Source organism: Bos taurus, chromosome 5, assembly GCF_002263795.3.
Source record: "Bos taurus isolate L1 Dominette 01449 registration number 42190680 breed Hereford chromosome 5, ARS-UCD2.0, whole genome shotgun sequence".
Classification (NCBI taxonomy): domain Eukaryota; kingdom Metazoa; phylum Chordata; class Mammalia; order Artiodactyla; family Bovidae; genus Bos; species Bos taurus.
This window is the reverse complement of record NC_037332.1, coordinates 24823854-24841376: the sequence shown is the minus strand read 5'-3', so window position 1 is coordinate 24841376 and position 17523 is coordinate 24823854. Positions and strand designations below refer to the sequence as shown.

The following is a 17523-nucleotide window of genomic DNA, read 5'->3' as shown; positions in this document are numbered from 1 at the left end:
CTGCTCACCACGCAGTACGTTCTCCCAGCCTGACTCCCCTGCTAGGTTCCCTGTCTAGTGCTGAAACTTGATAAAGCTAAGGGGAAGTGTTGATTTGGATCCCAGCTTCCATCACAAATGGATTATTTCTTGTGTGTCTTGCTTGCTTCCTAGCTGCAGGAACCTCTTTCTAACTAGTAAATCTCTTCGTTTCTTATCACACAGAAATGCACTCACCCTCCTATCACCATCTCCCATCACCCACCACATAACTTGCATTTCTGCCTCCATGCCTTAGCTCACACTGTTTTCCCTCCAGTCCTCTCCTATTTAGGAGACCTGAGTTTCTCCTTTCATTCACTGAAGTATCTTCTCCCAGGTGCCCATACTTCCAATTTATCTGACTGCCCCAGTCTGCATGGGGTACTTCTTTCTCTGCTTCCATAGCCCTAGTGCCTGTGAGCTGCCTTTAACATTTAGCATGCACTTACTTTCAGTTGTTCTCTGTTTAGAAAATGGTCCCTGCCTTTTACCCTATTTACTGCAGTTATCCTGATTCCTTTTGCCTTTATTAGTTTAGGAGAGTCTCAATTAGCAGGTAAAAAGAAAAGCAACCAATAGAATTTACAGTTTGAACATCATCTATGACTAATTCTGTTACAGTAGCTTCATCTAAAATAGAATGCATAATCTCACAATAAATATTTATTGAAATAAATGGTATAGCAGTTTTATATATTAAATATTATAATATGTAAAATATATATGTTAGCTTAAGAAATATTCACAACCTTAAAGTTGAGAGTTCTGTTTTATTTGGTGGAAATTTTTAGGACTTAAGCCCGGGAGGCAGCTTCTCACATAATCCTGAGAGAACTGCTTCAAGGAGGCAAGGGAAGAAACCAGGCTTTATAGAATTTTCACAACAAAGGGCAGGTAGCTGGAACATCAAGAGATTTTTGTTAATTAAACAACAATTAATTAAAGGAAACCAAATATTTCAAGTTAAGTAATTTAGTGTTTTTCTATGTTTGAGAAGATGCAGGAGTCTGGGCTCACTGAAATCATTCCTTTCATTTGCATCTTCCTGGGTCAGTATCCTGTGTTTTCTTCACATCCTGAGTTCCTCAGTGCTCACCATAGGGAGTGGCTACAGCCTCAGGGCTGCCAGATTTAGCAGGTATTCTTTTCCTTCCTGAGTGCCCTGGAGGGCTGGAATCACTGATGACTGACATCCTTGTTTACTGACATGGCAGGAAATACTCCATTTCTCACATGTGTGAAAATATATATATATATGTACAATATATGTGCATGTGCATATGTGTGTGTGTGCATGTCTAAATATGAAGTGTCCTCATATATTCATCCCAATCATCCCAACCTCATTATTTCTAGTGGCCTCTATTTGGTGTGATACTAATGAATTACATGTTACATAATGAGGACTGTTTACTGTGGTCTCCTTAACAGTTGTGTGGTTACTCTGTGGCCCCTATAGACTGTGGAACAATCCCTTTACAATCTCTCTTTCTCTTTTTTAAAGCTATCAGCTGACTGGCCAGAAGGTCTCTCCTCCTACCTATTATCTAGAGACTCATGCCAGTGGTTTTCCTAAATAAGCCCCTACGTACTGACTACAAGAGAAGGCATAATCTATGTATCTTTCCCATTTAAGAAGCAATTAAAGGGAAAAAATAAAGGCACTCTTGAAAATACACAGAAATCTAAACCTGGGGTGTGGGCAGAATGCCTGAAGAGTTGGTGCTTGAATTAAAACTTCAGTTTCTGAGTTTGGGATGTATGTGTGTTGTCTTTGAAAAAGTAAGTAGAAACGTTTTGTTTTGTTTTTTAAAGCAGGAAAGGGTAAATAATGAAGTCTCATCTCAGACTGTAGCCCCAGAGGCAATGATTTTTATCAGTTTCTTCTGACTTCCTCAAAGAGGTCTTCTTTGACCATCCTTTTCAACTTTCCTGTGTTTGTTTTCTTCTTGATACTTCGCATGTATCATTTATTTATTTGTTTACTTGTTTGTTTTTTGTCTCTTCTTCTAAAATGTAGGGCTTCCCTGGTGGGTCAGAGGTTAAAGCGTCTGCCTGCAATGTGGGAGACCTGGGTTCAATCCCTGGGTCGGGACGATCCCCTGGAGGTGGAAATGGCAACCCCACTCCAGTATTCTTCCTGAAAAATCCCATGGGCGGAGGAGCCTGGTAGGCTGCAGTCCATGGGGTCACTAAGAGTCGGACTCGATTTCATTTTCGCTTTTCACTTTCATGCATTGGAGAAGGAAATGGCAACCCACTCCAGTGTTCTTGCCTGGAGAATCCCAGGGATGGCAGAGCCTAGTGGGCTGCTGTCTGTGGGCACAGAATTGGACACAACTGAGCGACTTCACTTTTGCTTTTCACTTTCATACATTGGAGAAGGAAATGGCAACCCACTCCAGTGTTCTTGTCTGGAGGATCCCAAAGACAGGGGAGCCTGGTGGGCTGCCGTCTGTGGGGTCGCACAGAGTCAGACACGACTAAAGCGACTTAGCAGCAGCAGCAGCCTGTCTGCATACATTTTATATGCATATATTTATGTAGATAGACACATGTGCACGTGTATATGTGTGTTTTTCCTTTTTACACAGATGGATGCACACTGCTCTGTGCCTTGACTCCTTTTGAGCCTTGCAGTATTCTTGGAGAGCAACCTGTATCATTGTGCATAGACCTGTTTCATTTTTAAAATAGCTGTTTAGTATATCATTGTATGAATGTGCCCTGCTTTTTTAACCAGCCTCCTACTAATGGCCATTGATGGAAACTTCTTTTAAAACTGCTTGTTTTGTTGTTAAACCTTACTGACTCTGGAATCTGCTTATGTAAAGTGCTCACATCTGGGTAGGTTATCATCTGCTTTAAGGAATTTTGAATTCCATTTTGTGTTTTAGCCAGTTTTCAGAGTTGTCCTTCCATGCGTGTGTGTGCTCAGTCACTTAGTCGTGTCTGACTCTTTAGGGCTCCATGGACTGCAGCACACCATCCTCCTCTGTCCATGGGATTTTCCAGGCAGGAATACTAGAGTAGGTTGCCATTTCCTCCTCTAGGGGATATTCCCACCCAGGGATCAAACCTGCCTCTCCTGATCCTGATTTGGCAGGCAGATTCTTTACCACTGAGTCACCTGGGAAGCCCTTGTCCTTCTATGACTGTATTTTAAATAGTAGCCTCAGGGTACTGATCTTGATTTTGTTTCTGTCAGAATACAATTTTAAGAATCCTAGTAATAGAAATATGGTACTGATGAACCTATTTGCAGGGCAGCATTGGAGATGCAGACATAGAGAACAGACTTAAGGGACACGGGTGAGGGGCAGGAAGGAGAGGGTGAGACGAATGGAGAGAGAAACATGGAAGCATATTCACTACCATATGAAAAATAGATGGCCAATGGAAAGTTGCTGTATGACTCTGGGAACTCAAACTGGGACTCTGTAACAACCTAGATCTTCACAACACAGATAATAATGATGGTGTGATCACTCACCTAGAGCCAGACATCCTGGAATGTGAAGTCAAGTGGGCCTTAGGAAGCATCACTATGAAAAAGCTAGTGGAGGTGATGGAATTCCAGTGGAGCTATTTCAAATCCTAAAAGATGATGCTGTGAAAGTGTTGCACTCAATATGTCAGCAAATTTGGAAAACTCAGCCATGGCCACAGGACTGGAAAAGGTCAGTTTTCATTCCAATCATAAAGAAAGGCAATGCCAAAGAATGTTCAAACTACCGCACAATTGCACTCATCTCACATGCTAGCAAAGTAATGCTTAAAATTCTCCAAGCCAGGCTTCAGCAATACATGAACCGTGAACGTCCAGATGTTCAAGCTGGTTTTAGAAAAGGTGGAGGAACCAGAGATCAAATTGCCAACATCCGTTGGATCTTCGAAAAAGCAAGAGAGTTCCGAAGAAACATCTATTTCTGCTTTATTGACTGTACCAAAACCTTTGACTGTGTGGATCACAATAAACTGTGGAAAATTCTGAAAGCGATGGGAATACCAGACCACCTGGTATTCTCTTTGTTGAGAAACCTGCCTCTTGAGAAACCTGTATGCAGGTCAGGAAGCAACAGTTAGAACTGGACATGGAACAACAGAGTGGTTCCAAATAGGAAAAGGAGTACGTCAAGGCTGTATATTGTCACCCTGCTTATTTAACTTATATGCAGAGTACATCATGAGAAACGCTGGGCTGGAAGAAGCACAAGCTGGCATCAAGATTGCCGGGAGAAATATCAATAACCTCAGATATGCAGATGTCACCACCCTTATGGCAGAAAGTGAAGAACTAAAGAGCTTCTTAATGAAAGTGAAAGAGGAGAGTGAAAGAGTTGGCTTAAAGCTCAACATTCAGAAAACTAAGATCATGGCATCCAGTCCCATCACTTTATGGTAAATAGATGGGGAAACAGTGGCTGACTTTATTTTTGGGGGCTCCAAAATCACTGCAGATGGTGATTGCAGCCATGAAATTTAAAGACACTTCCTCCTTGGAAGGAAAGTTATGACCAACCTAGACAGCATATTTAAAAGCAGAAACATTACTTTGTCAACAAAGATCCATCTAGTCAAGGCTATGGTTTTTCCTATAGTCATGTATGGATGTGAAAGTTGGACTGTAAAGAAAGCTGAACACTGAAGAATTGATGATTTTGAACTGTGGTGTTGGAGAAGACTATTGAGAGCCCCTTGGACTGCAAAAAGATCCAACCAGTCCATCCTAAAGGAGATCAGTCCTGGGTGTTTATTGGAAGGACTGATGTTGAAGTTGAAACTCCCATACTTTGGCCACCTGATGCAGAGAGCTGACTCATTTGAAAAGACCCTGATGCTGGGAAAGATTGAAGGTGGGAGATGGGGATGATAGAGGATGAAATGGTTGGATCGCATCACCGACTTAATGGACATGGGTTTGGGCGGACTCCGGGAGTTGGTGATGGACAGGGAGGCCTGGCGTGCTGCGATTCATGGGGTTGCAAAAAGGCAGACACGACTGAGCTGCTGAACTGAACTGAACTGAACAACCTTGATAGAGGGGTGGCAAAGGGTGGCAGGGACGTTAAGAGGGAAGGGACATGTGTACACCTGGGGCTTATTCAAGTTGATGTAAGACAGAAATGAAACCAATATTTTAAAGCAGTTATCCTTCCATTAAAAATAAATAAGCAAAAAAGAATCCTACTAAGATATGTGTTTCTGAGGAAGGGAATGATGGTGGAATTTATGACGGTAGAAGTTGCCCCTGGAAAATGAAGCAGACCTGATTTTCAGAGTTCATTATACAAAGCTAGTTTTTTGTTGTTGTTATTTGTTGTTGTTTTCTGAAGCCATTTTTTAAATAATCTAGTTTACATTTCAGCTAACGCTGGATATTTTTCTGTGGTTTGTTTTTCTAAAGCTAGAGATCCTCAGCTTGCTAGTTTTAAAGGCTTAGATATTAATACCTCTAAAACTCATTGACAATGAGTAAAAACATTAATTGTGTACATTTTATGCTGCAAGTTTTTTTTTTTTTTTTTTGAACTTATTTTTGGTAACAAACACCTCCAGTGCTATCCCTTATTTTAGTGATTTTATTATTTATATTTTGTGGTTATTAATGAAAAGATTTAACTCCAAAAAGTTAACATTACTATATACATGTGTTCAATTATATATATACATACACACATATATATAGTTGTTGTTTGGTCTCTCAGTCATGTCCAACTCTTTGTGACCCCATGGACTGCAGCGTGTCAGGCTTCCGTGTCCTTTACCGTCTCCCAGAGCTTTTTCAAACTCATGGCCATTGAGTCAGTGATGCCGTCTAACCGTCTGGTCTGTCGTCCCCGTCTCCTCCTGCCTTCAATCTTTCCCAGCATCAGTGTCTTTTCTAATGAGTTGGCTCTTTGCATCAGGTGGCCAAATCATTGGCGTTTCAGCATCAGTCTTTGCAATGAATATTCAGGATTAATTGCCTTTAGGGTAGACAGCCTTAGTCTCCTTGCAGTCCAGGGGTCTCTCAAGAGTCTTCTCCAGCACCACAGTTTGAAAGCATCAATTCTTCCATGCTCAACCTTCTTTATGGTCCAGCTCTCACATCCATACATGACTACTGGAAAAACCATAGCTTTGACTATACAGACCTTTGTCTGCAAAGTAATGTCTTTGCTGCTTTTTAATATGCTGTCTAGGTTAGTCATAGCTTTTCATCCAAGGAGCAAGCATCTTTTAATTTCATGACTGCGGTCAACATCTGTGCTGATTTTGGGGCCCAAGAAAATAATCTCTCAGTGTTTCCCCATCTATGTGCCATGAAGTGATGAGACTGGATGCCATTATCTTCGTTTTTTGAATGTTGAATTTTAAGCCAACTTTTTCACTCTCCTCTTTCACTTTCATCGAGAGGCTCTTTATTTCTTCTTCACTTTCTGCCATAAGGGTGGTGACATCTGCATATCTGAGGTTATTGATATTTCCCCGGCAATCTTGATGCCAGCTTGTGCTTCTTCCAGCCCAGCGTTTCTCATGATGTACTCTGCATATAAGTTAAATAAGCAAGGTGACAATATACAGCCTTGATGTACTCCTTTTCCTATTTGGAACCAGTCTGTTGTTCCATGTCCAGTTCTAACTGTTGCTTCCTGACCTGCATACAGATTTTCAGAAGACAGGTAAGGTGGTCTCATATTCCCATCTCTTTCAGAATTTTCCACAGTTTATTGTGATCCACACAGTCAAAGGCTTTAGTATAGCCAATGAAGCAGAAGTAGATGTTTTTCTGGAATTCTCTTGCTTTTTCGAAGATCCAGTGGATGTTGTCAATTTGATCTCTGGTTCCTCTGCCTTTTCTAAATCCAACTTAAACATGTGGGAATTCTCAGTTCATGTACTGTTTAAGCCTGGCTTGGAGAATTTTGAGCATTACTTTACTAGCGTGTGAGATGAGTGCAATTGTGCCATAGTTTGAGCATTCTTGGGGCTTCCCCGGTGGCTCAGATGGTAAAGCGTCTGCCTATGGTTTGGGAGATCCAGGTTTGATCCCTGGGTCAGGAAGATCCTCAGGAGAAGGAAATGGCAACTCACTCCAATATCCTTGCCTGGAAAATCCCATGGATGGAGGAGCCTGGTAGGCTACAGTCCATGAGGTCGCAGAGAGTCAGACACGACTGAGCGACTTCACTTGAGCATTCTTTGGCATTGCCTTTCTTTGGGATTAGAATGAAAACTGACATTTTCCAGTCTTGTGGCCACTGCTGAGTTTTCCAAATATGCTGGCGTATTGAGTGCAGCACTTTCACAGCATCATCTTTCAGGATTTGAAATAGCTCAACTAGAATTCCATCACCTCCACTAGCTTTGTTCGTAGTGATGCTTCCTAAGGCCCACTTGACTTCGCACTCCAGGATGTCTTACTCTAGGTGAGTGATCACACCATCATGGTTATTTGTGTCATTAAGGTCTTTTTCGTGTATTTCTTCTGTGTGTTCTTGCCACCTCTTCTTAATCTCTTCTGCTTCTGTTAGGTCCATGCCATTTCTGTCCTTTATTTTGCCCAACTTTGCATGAAATGTTGTCTTGGTATCTCTGATTTTCATGAAGAGATCTCTAGTCTTTCCCATAGGAAGGCTTTCTTATCTCTCCTTGCTATTCTTTGGAACTCTACATTCAGATGCGTATATCTTTCCTTTTCTCCTTTGGCTTTCACTTTTCTTCTTTTCTCAGCTATTAAGGCCTCCTCAGACAACCATTTTTCCTTTTGCTTTTATTTCTTCATATATATATATATGTGTGTGTGTGTGTGTGTATAATTTTTTTTTCTGAAATCAGTAATAAAAGTCTCGGCCTTACTTATGGAGACATCAGTGTTTATTTTTAGTCAAAACAGTTAGCAATGAAGATCTCTCAGATGATCTGATTTACCTCTGAGCCCAGAGGGTTTACACTTGTGGAACTTGAGCTTTGTTGAAGTCAGATAAATTTGCTTCAAACTCTTTGTTATCTTCTGGCTTTTACGTTCTGTCACTCTGGCTCTGCACAGACAGAAAATAATCATGCAAGATCCTGTGTTTGGAAAACCTGAAATCATGACATGATTATATGAGTCTTGTTTTATTAGAGGATGAAAATGTTATGTAGGGCAAATTCCCGAGTTGTTCCGTATTTCCTAAAAGAAATAGAAATCTTTCTTATTTTAGGGGTAGTTCCTGGGAAAGTCATGTGTGTAGTGGGTAGAGAAAATTCCATACATACTGCATAATTGAGAAGAGGACCTGAAAATAAGAAAGTGAATGGTTTTTAAAATTTGTTGTTGTTGATTTAACGCCTAGTTTTCAACTTGACAGTGGAATCTGCAATTCTACAAAGGAACTGAAGTGAAAGAGTAAAAAGTTTCCTGGGGAAACTAAATAGAATCAATTTTCCAGTGAAATTGTAAACCTGTCTTATATACTTTACATTATATAATATATGGCTTGTTTTAAAATTGTTTTTCCTGATTTTTCCTTGTTATGTTCATCCTTCAAGTTTTCCTTGGTCGTTTTCCCCACTTACTCTGTGATAAATATGAAAGTAGCTAAAGGAAGCACATAATCACCAAGTCATAATGAGACAGCATTTGCAAAAGAATTTTGACATCTTGAAGACTAGCAGGTGTTCTGTTCAGTTTGGTTCAGGAGTAGAAAGAAGAGATGAAAGATGACAGAAATTCGGATTTACAAGTTGTCACTTGAAAATGAGAGAGAAACTTTGAAGGTGAGAATATTGGAGTGGATTTCTTTTTTTCACACTTGGAGAAATTACAGGGAGTGTTCTTTGTTCTGTTGTTGTTTAGTTGCTCAGTCGTGTCCGACTCTTCGCCACCCCATAGACCGTAGCCCAGCAGGCTCCTCTGTCCGTGGGATTCTCCAGGCAATAATATTGGAGTGGGTTGCCATTCCTTCTCCAGGGGATCTTCCCCACCCAGGGATTGAACCTATGTCTCCTGCATTGCAGGAAGATTTTCTTTGTTTAAGGGGCTCCAAATAAGATCACAGGCAAGAGAGGTAAAAGATAACTGGATTTGCCAAAACTGCTTTCAGTGCTTTGAAAATGTGTTCTGTTGATTCTGCTCCTCTTTTCATTTCTGTGTCATCCTTGGCTTTCTCCCCTCCCCTTGCTAGACTCTAACTTAATAGAGGTTCACAAGGATGTTTCATTGCTGAACCCTGGCAACTTTTATGCCTAGCTTGGTTCTGTGCAGGTTTTGTGTTTCTGAAAACTCTTTGAGGAAATAGATAAAATAGGAATTTTTTTTTTAAAGAATTTTTAAAAAGAGAGATCATCCTTGATGTGATAAAAATTGAAGTTTGATGTACTTCCAGTATAAAATATACTGTTTATATATAGAAAATAACAACAAATATGTCAATTTTTTTTTTTAAGTGATGACAGTAAGTAATCACCACTCCACATGCAAGGATCCTTGGCATGTGAGACTGAAGGAACAGTTACCTAAATCAGTAGAAATTTACTTCTGGCTCTCCTTGTCTCTGTTTTTATCCCAGTGTACTTTTGGAAAAGATGGCCTACAAAAGGAGAGCCCAGTTGTGACTCTGTTTTGGTTGTTTTTGCAGCTTACTGTCCTTTTATTTCAGTTTTCAAATTATGTAATAACTAGGCAGGAAAGTGTGGAGGAGACACTATGTCTTGTGCCTTTAACCCTGAAAGCAGACTGTGTTAGGATGTGATCGTTCTGAGAGCGGGAAGGGAGTGTAAGGAATGGAGGAGCCTGAACTCAGTGACTAGCATAAGTAAGAAATCCATGTTTCATTATCAGGAATCTACAATTATTAGATAGGTTTGAAAGCTGTTGATGGTTATATGGGAAAATAGAGTAATCAACAGTTTTTCTCTATTTAGTCATGTAGAGATGAGCATGCATGTGGGTTCTTTAAGCTTCAGAAACCATAACTGATCTGTACTGTTTACCATCCAGGTGTGTGGGGAGCTGCTTTAGCTTCGACTTAAGCTCTGAAATCATCAAGGTGACCTCAGTGATGCTAATAAACAAGGATATCCTTTCCTCTGCTTGGAGGGGGTGGGATATGGGGAGAGAGGGGTAGGTACTGTGCTTACAAAACTTGATTGATGGAAGAGGTGCCATTCTCTTCTCTGTTGGCACTAATAAGAAAGATGTATAGGGACTTCCCTGGTAGTCCAGTGGTTTTAAGACTTCACCTTGCAGTACAAGGGATGCAGGTTCGATCCTTGGTCAGAGAACTCAGATCCTACATGCCTCTCATCCAGGAAAACTAAAACATAAAACAGGAGCAATATTGTAACAAACCCACTAAAGACTTAAAAAAAAAGAAGCATGGTAGTGACACGCATCTTGGAGATATATTGAGGAGATCTTTGAGGTCTACTGGAAGATCTCAGTCTCCTTGTTGAAGGCCTGTAAGATGCGTGTGAACTCTTCATGCTTCTTGACAGCTTGGCACCTGTCATCTTCTCCAAGCTTGTTTTCCATTAACTACTCACAAGAGATTCCTTTGGTAGGCAAAATGGTTTTTTTGTTTTGTGAATGCCAGCATTCTTCTGTACCATTGATGATGATGCCCAGAGGTCCTTTTTCCTTTAAAAACCATCGTTTTTCCAGTATTACCCCTGCCCCAGGCCTTTTATCTGGCATCACCAGTACCACATAGATTATCTGAACTTCTGCAATTTAACACCCATTGGTTTCTAATATCCTTTTTGTTCATTCAATAAAAATATATTGAGTGCATATTACATATCAAGTAATGTGGTGGCAGTTCAACTGAAAAAGACAATTTCCTTGTCCTTAAGAGTTTACATTTTAATGAGAGAAAAAAATTTACCACCAAGTAAGAGCATGTAGGATTGAGAAGAGCCAGATAATCTAATTTGGAGTAGGTAGAGGATGGCCAGGGAAGGTTTTCTCTAGGTAAGCAATTTTCAGAACTAAAATCTCCTGAAGTTGCATGGAGGTATATTTTGATCCTTGTTTTTAATATTTAAAGCTTTTTATTCCTTTGATCCTTATTTAAATATTTTATTTATTTATTTATTTACTTACTTTTTGTCCCCTTGTTCTTAAATGTTAGCTTTTGTGAACTTTTGTGTCCATGAATGGATGTGGCAACCAACTGGTTGCTGTCTTCTTTAAAATAGCTCTCCGAATGTTAATCCAGGAAACACCTCTCAGTGTTCTCTAGACAAAATAAACCTAATTTCCTCATAGGTACTACAGCTGTATTACTATTTGCAGTTTTTGTACTGCTGAATCTTAAAGAACTCATGGATAGGCTGATCCAAAAAATCAAATTACTGGGGTTTTGTTAAAACCAGCTTCTGATTCATTGGGGTGGGGCAGGACTGCAGTTTTATTTTTCTAAAAAGCTTCCTGGTGATGCTGAAGTTGCTCATAGACTGAATATGTTTTGAGTAGCAGAGTCTCAGAGGATGTGAGGAAATTAAGAACTAAGATAAAAAGCAAGTTGAAGGTATATTTCCTTCTGCGTGCGTATATGGATGAATCCAGCAGTTTGTATATCCTACCTCTCATTTACTCTCTCTCATCTCAGTCACCTAATTACCCAGCTGGATTGGGCTCCTATCCCTGCACCAAGAAACAAGTGAATATTGCCAGTGATTTGACTGCTCTGCTGTCCACCCCACCCACCACCCCAGGGGTGAATCTTTGTGTCATGGGGAGCTGTGATAAGATATGCACCCACTTAATTGAGGCTGTGATATTATTCCCCAAGGCCCTCTGCCCCTGAGTAATAGGAAACTGTAACTTTGGCAGGAGGACGTGTTCCTTTGGCGTTCTGCCTCCATCCAACTGGTGTGTATAACAATTGGGCTTCAGGAATGGCTTCTGAGGCAAGCCTGTATCCTACAGTGTGTAATCGGGAACTGGCAGAAAATTTAACTTTTAAGATTCCCGTTAGAAAACTTCATGACTTGTTAGGAATCTTGGCAGTTGAGTGACCTGCCCATGACCTGAAAAAGAAACCTGCCGCAGGGAGTGGAACTGTCGCCTTATTCTGCCTGAGTATTTTCCCTGATGATTTTCTATGGATCTTTTCCTGACTCTTCTATTCTGCAAATATTCTTACAGCCTACAAACAGGAAAGCCATTATTACAGTCCTTTTCTTCCTGAGTCTTTACAACTAAAGCTAGGATTATTTCTATTGCCTTCCTTGGAAGCTTTCCTATGGAATTCCCCTCACAGATTGGATTGCCACAGTGTCTTTTAGATTTAAGAATTCTGTCTCAGTACAGAGTGAGAAATGTTGTTGATGTCAGGCTGGTGAGGAGGAGTTGATAAATGGCCTTGTACAATAGGGTTTTCAAACTCCAGCCTGTATCCCTTAGGGGCCCTGCAGCTCTATAGAGTTTCTGATTCAGCATATCTGGAGCAAGCTGGAGATTTTGTACCCATCCTCAGATGTGGTTACATGAAAGGCAGGAGTGATGACCAGAGAGGTGGGCACATGTTCACAATAGCACATGGATTGTGCATTATGGTCACCATCATTACATCCCAATACTTATAGATTTGTTAGTCGCTTTTTAAAAAAAACAAATCTCTGAGACCTAAGGAAGCAACACCTCTTCTAATGTTGAAACATTAACGTGATCAGTAACCCAGGCCACCTCCTATTCTTGGTTTGTGTTTATAGAGACCTGGTTATATTAATATAGTATAATAGTATATTATATTAATATACTATTATATAATATCAGGGGTATATTAATATACCTGATTAGGGGTATATTAAAGCATAGAATAGGGGCATCTGGGAAACTTGCTCCTTACCCACCTTCCTGTCACAGAAATACATGTTAGGTTTGGTCTGTTTTTTGTTTTTAAGATTTATCCAATTGTATTTATTTGTTTTTTGGCTGCACCGGGCCCTTGTTGCTGCGGCCTTTCTCTAGTTGCGGAGAACAGGAACTGCTCTCTAGTTGCGGCGCACCGGCTTCTCACTGAGGCGGCTTTTCTTCTTGTGGAGCACAGGCTCCAGGTTGTGTGGGCTTCGGTGGTCATGGCTCATGGGCTCAGTAGTTACGGCTCACGGGCTTAGTTGCCCCTTGGCATGTGGAATCTTCCCAGACCAGGGATGGAACCCGTGTCCCCTGCATTAGCAGGTGGATTCCTAACCACTGGACCAGCAGGAAAGCCCCACTGGGTGTTGTTTTTGGTTTTTTTATGCAATTTTTAAAGATCACTTTCTGTTTACATTTATTACAAAATATTGGCCATATTCCCCATGTTGAGGAATACATTTGAGTCTGTCCTACACCCAATGTATTATACCTTCCCCCTGCCACTAGTAACTACTAGTTTGTTTTCTGTATCTGTAAGTCTGCCTTTTTTATGTTATATTCACTGGTTTGTTGTAAAAAAAAAAAAAACAAAAACGTGTTTTTCAAGATGATCCATTTTAAATCCAAGATGAATTTGGGTTTTTAACAACTGAGATGGGGAAAGGGAAGGGAGAGTTTGGTTGATCTGACTCTTTCCATCCCTCCAGATCCCTTAGATGTGCTTTGCTTACCTCACACAATTTGTGTGTGTGTGTGTGTGTGTGTGTGTGTGTATTAGTCACTCAGTCGTGTCTGACTCTTGCAACTCCATGGACTGTAGCCCACCAGGCTTCTCTGTCCATGGAATTCTCTAGGCAAGAATCCTGGAGTGGGTTGCCATTCCCTTCTCCAGGGGATCTTCCCAACCTAGGGATTGAACCTGAATCTCCTGCATTGCAGTCAGACTCTACCATCTGATTCACCAGGGAAGCCCATATATATATACACACACATACATATGTGTGTGTGTATATATATATATAATTTATTTATTTGTTTTTGACTGTGTCTTCATTGCTGTGTCAGCTTTTCTCTAGTTGTGGCGAGCAGGGGCTACTCTATAATTGCGATGCTCGGGCTTCCCTCGTAGCTCATTTGGTGAAGAATCTGCCTGCAATGCAGGAGACCCAGGTTCGATTCCTGGGTCGGTAAGATCCCCTGGAGAAGGAAATGGCAATCCACTCCAGTATTCTTGCCTGGAGAATCCCATGGACAGAGGAGCCTGGCAGGCCACAGTCCCTGGGGTTGCGAGAGTTGGAGACGACTGAGCAACTAAACCCCCACCATGGGCTCCTCATTGTGGTAGCTTCTCTGTGGAGCACAGGCTCTAGGGCATGAAGGCTTCAGTGGCTGTAGCACGTGGGCTCACTAGTTGTGGCTCCTGGGCTCTAGAGCACAGGGTCAATAGTTGTGGCACACGGGCTTAGTTGCTCTGTGACACGTGCCTGGATCAGGGATCAAACCTGTGTCTTCTGCATTGGCAGGCAGATTCTTTACGGTTGAGTCACTAGGGAAGCCCTCACAGTTTGTTTTTGGTGAGATTTCTTGTTCTCAAAGGTGTCTAATGTGATATTCTCTATTAAAGCAGTTCTGGAGCATCCCAGGAGGGACAAAGTGATCTGGACCTTGGTCTTGGTGACCTTCCTTCAGATGAAGAGGAAGTCATCAACAGTTCAGATGAAGATGATGTCAGCTCTGCTTCTAGTAAAGGGGAGCCTGATCTGCTGGACGATAAACAGGTATGTTGTTGGTATTTAAAAGTTTCTACTTTTGTGTTTTTTGGCCTCTCAGGACACTCAGAAGTAATATTTATTATCATGATAGGCATAAAATCCTTCCTTAGTTTTCAAAACCTTATAAAACATCTTTCTAGTTATTTAATTCTTGCTATATGTGCCTGAGATGTTTTCCTATTTCAAAGAACATATCATTTAGAGATTATTTAGTAATTTTCGAGAAACTGTTTTTGGTAACGTCCTTTGATTTTCTTTTGATAATAAAAACCCTTCTTAGGATTGCTTCCTGTACTGCTGGTGATTCTACTTGAAAGAAAGGAATTAGCTGCATTTCATCCTCAATCAGATCTTTTTAGGGATAGAATAAAGATCGCTGTCAGTAGTACCTCAAGATGTGCTTTGAAATGATCCACTACGTGTGTATTTTCTGTATACATGAAGCAGGATTGTCCATGTACTGGTGATTATTTAAGATGTATCAGAGATACGTGGGAGTTCATGACACTATTTCTCCAGTTTGATATGCATATGTTTCATTTTAAATCATAATTCTTTGAATAAAGAAATAGTTGCAATGGAAAAAAAATAGTGTTATCAGCAATATCCCCAGAATGTGTTGAAATGTTACAGGAAGATGGAATTTGAAAGGATTCACATAGCAAACTTATCAAGCCCTAGAGAAAATCCATGTCACTTAACTCCTGTGTCATAATTTATCAGACCATTGTGCTTCCTCTTTACTATAGTTTTGCTTTGTTTAAATTAACTTTCAGCCTTAAGTGATTGGCACATGTTTTGTAATTGTCTAGATTTAAATTCCAGTGCCACCATCTATGATCTCAATAACCTCTTTGAGCTAAAGAACTCAGTGTTATGAAGGAAAATATAGTACTTATTTCATAAAATTGTGTCAACTAAATTCGTTGATATGTGTAAAGTCTTGGAATACTGTCTAGTACGTGATAAGAATGCAATGACTCTGATATTTGTTATTCACAAGACTTCATTTCTGTGCTATAAAGTATTGGATCATGGAGTTGGGCGGAACCACTAGTTTCTTTTGGGGGTGATAAAAATGTTCTAAACTTAGCTTGTGGTGATGATTGCACATCCCTGAATATTTAAAAAAGCCATTTAGTTATATATTTTAAAAATACAAAAATGTATTTATGAAACGTGAATTATATCTCAGAAAAGTTGTTAAAGAAAGATTAAAATCCTGATAAAGGGAAAATAATTGTGCTAAGAGAAAGGTTAGTACAGAGGAGGAGGGCATGGCAACCCACTCCAGGATTCTTGCCTGGAGAATCCCATGGATAGAGGAGCCTGACGGGCTACAGCCCATGGGGTCACACAGAGGCAGACACGACTGAGCGACTGAGCATAGCACATGCATATCGTATAGTCCATATATATCAGCCAAGGGTGGACCACAAATGTGGCTGTAGCCAGCCAGTAACTCAAGGAGAAAAGGTGATAGTTTCCAAAAGAAGTCTTTGGAGTAGAAGCATAGGAGAAGACCTTCTTATATAACTTGTTTGATTTTAAATGTCTCAGTTTATTCAGCGGGACAGTAATGTTGTTCTGAGTCTCAAGCAGGCTAATAGTTGCCAAAACACTTCGTAAATCAAAGAAATTTATGCACATTAAACACGTGTGATGTACGTCTGTGCTTGTGTTTGTATTAGTTTCGTAGGGAAGTTGTTACAGAGGACCACAAACTGAGTGCCTTGAAAACAGAAATTAACAATTAATAATTAACTGATTATTTAACAGTTCTGGAGGTCAGAATTCCACAATCAGGGTGTTGTCAAGGCCAAGCTGTCTCTGAAACCTCTAAGGAAGAATCTTTCCTTACCTCTTCCTTTGGTTTGCCGGCCATCCTTAGGGTTCCTTGGCTTAGAGCTCCAGCACTTCAGTCCTGCCCCCGTCATCACATGGTGTGCTCGCTGTGTGTGTGTGCTTGTGTCTCCTCTTCTTAGAAGGAAACGAATCTTACTAGATTAGGAGCATACCACAGTCCAAAATGACCTCATTTTTAGCTTACTACATCTGAAACAAGCCTATTTCCAAATCAGGATGCATTCTGAGGTCCTTGGGGGTTAAGACTTGAACATTCATTTTGGAGGGACTTATTTCAAACTATAGCAAATACCCCATTCCATGGACATATAATGGGCACATCACGAATACGTGTCTAGATGCCAATAACATTCCCTCACCAAAGTACCAGACTCAGTAGAAGGAGAGAAGAGAGAATGTGTGCCGCTGCGCCCTTATCTTTAACTTGTGAAGGAACAACAAACTGATGTTCAAAAAGTTATTCCTGGAAAGAGAAAAGTGCCACCATAAAAGCAAGAAAACTGCCCTTACCACATCTGTGTGTCTGTGCCTGTCTCTGTGCAGGTTATTACACTTAATCTTCAAAATCGTCCAGGGTTATAGATTTGACAACTGTCCTCTTTTTCTCTTCTTCACATGAAGAAAGGGACTTTTTAAAAACAGGTTAAATAACTTGCCTGGGAACCTCCGGAACTGAGGTTTGTAGCCAAAATCTGTCACTGCTAATAACTTGGTTTGAGCCACAGAATCTGAATGATGTTGATGGAACGTGTTTGGGATGGAGGGAGTAGCCATGCAAATTTTTTCTTTTCCAATTTTTTAGTTTTATATTTTTTGGTCTTTATTTTCAGTACTTAATAAATGATTGTTTAAAAATGAGATACGTTATTCATTCTGCTTCGTTATGGTTAGAATATTCGCCACTATTCACCCCTCCTAAATATTGACTTCTCTGCCTCCCTCCCCCACATTTTTTTGTGTATATGTAACAGCTCATATGGTACATACCATGAAGAGAGAGGTGAAAACCTAAGAGGACTTTTTTTTTTTAGT

The 17523-nt window shown here is 40.5% G+C and overlaps 1 protein-coding gene across 4 annotated transcripts in view; it reads left to right on the top strand.

Moving 5' to 3' along the window:
* FGD6 (FYVE, RhoGEF and PH domain containing 6) overlaps window positions 1–17523 on the top strand; it is a 106871-nt gene that overhangs the window by 27304 nt on the left and 62044 nt on the right. For 3 of the 4 annotated variants that reach the window (XM_005206128.5, XM_059886842.1, XM_059886841.1), the window contains exon 3: window positions 14478–14631. In XM_005206128.5, the coding sequence (XP_005206185.1) occupies window positions 14478–14631 (154 nt within the window). The remainder of the gene's footprint in view (window positions 1–14477; window positions 14632–17523) is intronic. The other variant, XM_002687205.7, reaches the window with a different exon arrangement.